Source organism: Alligator sinensis, unplaced genomic scaffold (genome assembly GCF_000455745.1).
Source record: "Alligator sinensis unplaced genomic scaffold, ASM45574v1 scaffold955_1, whole genome shotgun sequence".
Lineage (NCBI taxonomy): Eukaryota > Metazoa > Chordata > Crocodylia > Alligatoridae > Alligator > Alligator sinensis.
The window spans coordinates 575,816-583,043 of record NW_005842791.1 but is presented as its reverse complement, the minus strand read 5'-3'; the positions used below and the strand labels follow the sequence as shown (position 1 = coordinate 583,043).

General features: G+C 55.5%; 1 protein-coding gene across 8 annotated transcripts in view; it reads right to left on the bottom strand.

Annotated features, from left to right (window-relative positions):
* Window positions 1–583: 583 nt before the first annotated feature.
* The window catches only part of HNRNPC (heterogeneous nuclear ribonucleoprotein C (C1/C2)), a 7,737-nt gene continuing 1,092 nt past the window's right edge, over window positions 584–7,228 (bottom strand). The window contains exons 2-10 of one of the 8 annotated variants that reach the window (XM_014525372.2): window positions 6,974–7,128; window positions 6,670–6,695; window positions 3,461–3,721; window positions 2,771–2,885; window positions 2,223–2,270; window positions 1,833–1,993; window positions 1,358–1,471; window positions 988–1,145; window positions 584–893 (exon numbers count right to left, since the gene is read on the bottom strand). In XM_014525372.2, the coding sequence (XP_014380858.1) occupies window positions 810–893; window positions 988–1,145; window positions 1,358–1,471; window positions 1,833–1,993; window positions 2,223–2,270; window positions 2,771–2,885; window positions 3,461–3,701 (921 nt within the window). In that variant the 5' untranslated portion in view covers window positions 3,702–3,721; window positions 6,670–6,695; window positions 6,974–7,128 and the 3' untranslated portion in view covers window positions 584–809. Of the gene's footprint in view, window positions 894–987; window positions 1,146–1,357; window positions 1,472–1,832; window positions 1,994–2,222; window positions 2,271–2,770; window positions 2,886–3,460; window positions 3,722–6,031; window positions 6,647–6,669; window positions 6,696–6,973; window positions 7,129–7,228 lie in introns of those variants that run through there. The other 7 variants (XM_025191162.1, XM_006035004.3, XM_025191160.1 and 4 more) reach the window with 7 other exon arrangements.

Genomic DNA, 7,228 nt, shown 5'->3' with positions numbered 1-7,228 from the left:
CCAGATCACCCCTGGGATGCAGCAAGAGCAAGCACAGCCACAACACTCTGTGTGTGCTGCCAAGGGCATAGGATGCCTCCACCCACAGCAAGACTGATACCGGCCCCTGCAGGGCGCACACTGCTCCACTCCATCCAGGAGCAATTCCCTGCAAAGGGAATTGATGCTGAAAGCCAGTCGGGGAAGTAACCACCATCTTCTCCCACCCAGTGATGCCCAGACAGAGGGGCCTCAGAGGAAAAGCACACATCTGCCCTCCTCCGGGGAGCAGTGGCTGTGCACCATGAATTCATAACACGCCAATCATAGGGCTCCGGGAGCCTGGTTAATACAGGCAGCTACCAGGAGACAGACTGACAGTGGCTGGCTGCAAGTGTAGGACGCAGGGTGGTGATCAGCATAAGCCCCACATGCAGCATCTAAACCTCTTCCAAACCAGGTTCCTGTTCACTAGGACGAGCATCTTTTACTCCTCAGCCTACTGGCAGAGAGAAAGAGGGGCCAGGCCTGCCGGCCGGTCAGACAGCTGGGCCTCCTGCTATCCCTCATGCCTCACCCCGGAAATAACAGGTACAGGTTAATGCACCAGGTAAAAACCATACGTCCTTTTTTATTGTTAAGTCATAAAGAGGTATCAAAATTAAAAGAGGAAAATTACAGGGGACTTAACAGAACTACGATGAGAGCAGGGATGTGGCAGGAGACAACACCATGAACACAGGGGGCGGGCAGTGAGGAGGAGGCGGGGGAGGGGCCAGTGACAGGCTCAAATATCAGATGGGCACCTTGCCGGGGGCTTCACTGGGTGCTTAGGAGTCATCTTCGCCATTAGCGCTGTCTCTGTCGTCCTCTCCTTCTTCTGCCTCCTTCTCATCACCCTTGATGGACTCCAGCTATGAGAGGGGACAGGGATGTGGAGGGGGGGGCGGGATTAGAGACAGGGACGCCCGCCCCTACTCCCGCTCTCTTGGACCCCCAGGTTCATACCTGGTCGTCACCCCGATCCTCATTATCATCATCATCCAGTAGATCCCCCTCCTCGGCAGAGTCATCTGCCCCTGCCTCAGACTCCAGCTTTACATTGCTCTCCTCCTTCTTCATGGAGCTGCTGCTCTGCTCCTCCTCAGACTTGTCGTTCTTCTGCTCTGCAGGGGACAAGAGAAGAGGGGCACATCAGGGGAACATTCTGCCTCCTAGAGACTATAGAGTCTTTCGCGCAGCTGCTCCAGAGGGAAGAAAGAGCTCCCTCCCCCTCCAGATGAAAGAAAAAGCTTCCCTCATCCCACTGCCCCCTGGATGGGGTGGTCCCAAGGTTCCCAAATAGGAGCCCCACACCCATCACCGCCCGCCCTCTCACCCGTCTGTTTACTTTGATCCTTCTCGATCTTTTCCAGGCTCTCCAGCAGGGAATCCACTTTCTGTTTGATCTGGGTTAGCTCCTTCTTAATGGTCTGGAGATCATCACCTTTCACTGAAAGCCAAGAGGACCAGGGCAGAGATCAGTCTGTGGGCCCTGATGGGTTTGAGGCCCAACCTAACAAAGATACAGACTACTCCATATCCCCTTCCACTCCCAGGGCCTGAGACTAAGACCTACATGCCAACACAAGCAAGAAGCAGATGCACTACAAACAACACGTGGCCCAAGGTAGACCTGCCTACTTGTCCTATAGGGAAGAGCATAGGATGCATGAGACACGGCTGCCCCCTTCCATCAGTGAGTTAGGGCTCCAGCAAGGGAACAGAGGACTGGGGGGTAGGGGGGAAGAGGGGGTGCACTGTGTCCCACCACCCCCACTCCCCAGAAGCAGCACCATGGGTCTGACACGTACATTTACCAGACTTGGAGGACGATCCCCGCTGGCCACTCTTGGAGTTGAAGCCACTCTTGCCACGGCGGGAGGTATTGCCAGAGACACGCTGGCGTTTTGAGGGCACCACCGCTCGGGCGATGGGGGGAGGTGGGGGCACACGTGCCGGGTAGCTGTACATCCTAGGAGCAGTGGAAGAGATCAGGGTGAGTCCCCAGCCCTCTACTGCTAGCATGCAAATGCCCCAGAAGAGTAAGCACCCCAGGCCCAAAAGCACCTGGGAAGGCTACTCACTGCCCTTCAGAGGGCCAATGGCACTGCAGCTCCCACATGGGAATCAACGGCTCCACCCCCTTCCCCCTGGGCTGTAGCTCACCAAAATACCTGCAGTATGCAATGACAGTGACATACCTGTCATAGTAATCCCGCTGAAAGTCATAGTCCAGATCAAAGGAAGACCTGAAAGAGAGAACCCAGGCAATGGGATCAGGAGGGGCAGGCGCCCTGGAGTAGGGGAAGAGGTGGGGAGGGACCCAACTGAGAAGGTGAGGAACATGGGTGCCAAGCACCACACCACCTCCCATGGAGGGAGGGCAGAGCATCCCAGACTCCCCAGACTGCCAGTGCAGGTCACACGCACAGCATCTGTGCTGCAGGCAGATGAGGCAGCTTTATTGGGCAAGCCCACCAGTGCCTGCCTCTGCACCTGCCTCTGCCCCTGCATGCTCCCTGGCACTGACTGAGGTGAGGTGGCATAGGCCTGGGCCGCCACTCCCCAGTCCCAGGTAGCCAGGAGTCACAGCCCAGGATAGGGGCTGAGTGGCCAGGATATGCTCCCCCAGCGGAGATACCTCCAGCAAGCTGCCTCCCAACAGTCCCTCCCCACCTCTGGGAGACAGAAAGAGAGGAGGTGCCCACGCACAGCACCAACGCGATATAGAAAACATAACGGTCCCGACCTGACTAGAGGGGACGGAGAAGGTGGTGCAGCTACTGACCCGTACATCTCCGCCGCCGATCGCTTCACACCCGCCTTGCCTCGATTCACCTTCGGCTCGGCTGCCAGGTTTATGTCTGAGGAAAAAAAGAGATGGGCGTGCAATGAGGGAGCAGCCCCATTCCTTACTAGTGCCAGAGCCATAGTATTGTGACCAAACAGGGTTTGGGTGGGGAACAGGCAACATCACAGCACACAGAAGGTCAAACCCGTCCCCCCAGTCCGAGCTCCCAACTCATTTACTTCTGTTCAATTTGCTTCCTCACTGCCAACAGCTCCTCCCATATCATGTGAGCGCATGGCACAGGGTGGCATGTGCTCTGTGCATAGGGGTGGAGGCCAAGGCTCACCCAATACCTAGCGAGCATCTTGCCATCTGCAGACTACACAGGCCAGGTCAGAGCCATGGCCAGGGGACACTTCCTGATGACCTCCACTGCCTCTGGCCTAAGTGTTCACAATGGGACACAAACAGGGCAGCGTGCACTTCTGGGGGAGGCTGAATGAGAGCAGGCCAGGGCTAAACTTGTCCTGTGTGGGGTAAAGGCATCTGGTCCAGGGTAGTGCCACAGCTGCACACTCACCGAGAACCCAACTCACAATTGCCTGCCATCCCTGAAGTACAGGCCAGGCGCACCTCAGGGACACTTACCTAGGACCTGGCCAGCAATCATCCTGCCATCCTCCCCCGCCACAGCTGCGCGGGCATTGCGTTCATTGACATACTGCACGAAGGCAAAGCCCTTGTGCACGGAGCAGCCCACGATCTTGCCATACTTGGAGAAGATGGCCTCCACATCGCTCTTCTTCACCACCAGCGTGTTGAGGTTCCCGATGAAGACACGCGAGTTCATGGAGCGTGGGTCTGTCTTGTTGGTGACGTTGCTAGCCATGGCTCACGTGCAGCAAGGACCTGCCGGGGCAGGCGTATCAGGCAAGGGGCAGCCATGGTGGTTAGAAGGTCAGAAGTGTCCCCCCCCAGCCACCCCCTCCTCCCAATTTTGTTCCCAGCATCATCTGCCCCAGGGACTCAAGTGCTTCAGGATCACAAGGGACCAATCACAGAGCCTCCCACTGCAATGCATAGCAACACCCGCTGTACAAAAGAACAACATGCCCATGGCTATACAGTGATGCAGGGCAAACCCAGAAATTCTCCACTGGCTTTGGGTACAGGCTCCAGAGCACCTGGAGGTGCAAAAGTGAGGGTAAGAATCAAAAGGGTTGGAGAAGAGGGGGTCCAACACCCCAGCTTAAGACACGCTTCTAGGTGGTGAGAGAAGGCCCTTGTCCAGGTCCTGGGTTCGGGCTCCCCACCACGACTACAGCCCACACCAGAGTCAGCCAGCCCCACTCTGAATGGAAGCTGACAGACACCTGAGAGGAAAACTAGAAAACCCTTGAGACCAGCAGGCCTCAGGAAGCTGGCCCCACTGCCACTCCCAGGGGCCAAACCATGGGCTGGAGCACCAGGGCCTCCCCCACACTTCAAGTCTAGTTGGCATTTTCAAAGGATCCCATCTGGCAATCACAACCTCAACCCTGCTAAGGGCACTCAGCGTGCATGAGTGCCTGATCTTTTCCTGAACCCTGACAGGTCCTGGCCTCAAGGACTCCTTGAAGCAGGGAGTTCCACAGGCTGCAGTACCTACACAACACCACAGTGCCTATCGGCACTGTACCTGCTGCTTATCCTTCCCAGCTAGCCCCTTTTGTCCTAAAACAAACTGCAAATAGCAGCTCCTGATCAACCTGCTCTATCTTGCCCATCTCACTAATCCCCTCCCATCCTCCCCTCGCCAGCAAGAACCTCAGCCTTGTCACCGTCAGAAGAGGGCAGACCTGCCATCCAAGGCCCCTCGGCTCCTGCCACCCACATTCCCCCCATCCAGCCACAAGGGACCAGGCCCAGGCACCGTGACATTGCTGTAGCACCTCATGGACCCACGCACCTTCCCAGCCACACTGCAGACACACAAGGCAGCCACGAAAATGCAACAGTGTACTGTCTCTGAAGGCACTCGACCCTGCAGCCCTTGCTGAGAAGGGACAGGGAGAACACCCAATGGGCATGGGGTGCAGATGCACTGCGGACAACGGTCACATGACCATGAAGTCATACTGCACAGACTTAGAGCATGGCTTTGAGACACCAAACAGGCTGCACCCCAGGAGAGCCGAAGGAGGGTCTGGGAGGGACAGAGTGCCAGCCTACCTCCTCAGGGTCTCACTCGGCCTTTACACTACACTGTCCTCAGAAGGGACAGGCCGACGGAGAAAAAGCCATTTGACCCTCTCCACAAAGGCAGGCAGTAGGGAGGGGGAGGGGTTACAGCTTCCTCCCTTCAGCAGGCTAGATGAAGCATCTCCCAGGAACTTGGGAGCCTGTCAACACAGTCTCCTGTCCCGAGATGCTGGACTGTAACTTGGTATTCAAAGGGGCCTGAGCAGCGCTGTGGGAGGGAAGCTTGGGAGCTGAAAGAGAAAAGGCTACAGGGCAAGACTGAATGCCATCTCCAGAGCGTGGTGAAGACTCAAGAGCCAGAAGACCAGGAGCACAGCATTGAGTACTACGGACAAATTGTTTCTTCCTCACTGGTGGCTCAAGCTCCTGCTGCTTTTGCAGACACGGCACGGAAACACAGAAAGCCTTCTAGACATATGCTGTTCCTGCACACGGCTCCAGGCCTGACCTGCCATCCCACTACAAGGGACAGCATGCTTCTATGCACTGTTCTAGGTCTCATGTGGTGTCCTGTGCTCAGAGATGGTTTCCTCACTGGGGAAAGGGAGGGGGAAGCAGGCAGGACATTCACAGGAGGCGGAAGGCTCCCCTTTAGCAGGAGACCAGCCTGCCCAAAGGCAGGGGAACAAGACTCCCATGGCTTTTTTTCCTCCTCTGTCCAGGTTAAACCCAGATGTCTTCCTGAAGCACTGCTCACGGCACGTGGGGCACCAGCTCTGCAGAGCCGCTGCGGTTCCCATAGCCGGGCCTTCCCTGTGGGGTCTATTCTCCCAGCACTAAGGCCACAGCACCAGGGCTTCCACCACGCTCCTACACAGCTCTGCCAGCCAAGGTGACAGTCGTGACATGGTGCTTCTAACCCTAAACCAGGCCTGCAGTATAACACAGGATCCTTGTGCTGGGGACTCCTCCATGCCTGGGCCTGTGGCTCTGGTGGCCAAAGCTCACAGTGAAACCTACTGGCCTCACACCTCTTACCATCGCCTGGGATGGGTTTGTATCTGCTCCACGGGCGGTTCCATTGGCTGTTGCTGCCGCTCCAGGCCAGGTGTCCGTGGCGTGGTGGTGGGTTGTTTTGAGGGAAGGACGGCGTAGAGGAAGAGAGCAGGAGGAGGGTTTTGGGGGCACAAGAGGAGGGGGCTGTTGGGGAAGGGCCATCGCCACCACGGGCGATCAGCACCACAGACATCATACGGCAGCAAGTTTAAAAATGGCACAAACGAAAGATTAAAAAATAAAAAAATAAAAAAAACAAAAGAAAAAATAAAAATACAGACTTCCAGAGACGCTCTAAAACAGTTCAGGAGAAACCAGGTCCCACTCTCAGCAGTCAAGGGGGGAAAAAGAGTTAGCGTGATCAATCCACTTTAAAAATGCAAAAACCTTGTTGTCTCTCACAAAGGGTAAAAACCCAGCTCAGTCAGGAACACTCAGAAAAACGCGATTTCATCTGGTTAAAAATCAGCAGTGTCATTTATCATCACCATCAGTAATATATCAGCATAGTAAAGTCATCAGCATTATAGTAGTATAATAGTAATAGTAACTAGCAACAACAATAAAAAGGAAATCAGTGGAAAGGCAGGAAAAATGGAAAAAAATGTGGAATAACTTACTGTAGCTGAAGATCAAAAAAATCTCGCTGTAAAAAAACAAAAATAAAAATAGCCCAGATTAGAAAAACGGGAGGTGCCGAAAGGTCAAGTCAGCAACGATCATTTCTGTTCTCTCCCTCTCTCTCGCGCTCTGTGGTTACCACAGAGCCACGTGGGGAGAGCTCTTGGTAGGAGACAATCAAAGCCCTTTGCACACCACCACTGCACTCTAAAAATACCCGAGAGGTCAGCTCATGAGGGGCTAAAAGGCTCCTCCTCTCTAACCCAGCTGCTGCAGAAAAAAATAGACACTTTGCAAAATTACATCTTAAATCCAGCTCCAGCGTGGCGCGGGGAGCGCTGAGCCCCGGGGGCACTGTTAAAAGGGCTCTATAAAATGGGGAGGTGCGTGTGTGGGGGGGAGGGGGTTAACACGAAGCTGAGCTCCAGTGAGGAGGGATGGGGTTTCGCCTCGCTGCCCTGTGGAAGGAGAAGGGACAGGTTGAGTCAGGGTTCCTCGGAAACGCTGCACGCCCCTCCCGCGCCCCCGCCCCGAGAAAGGCCTGCCTGCCTCCAGGGG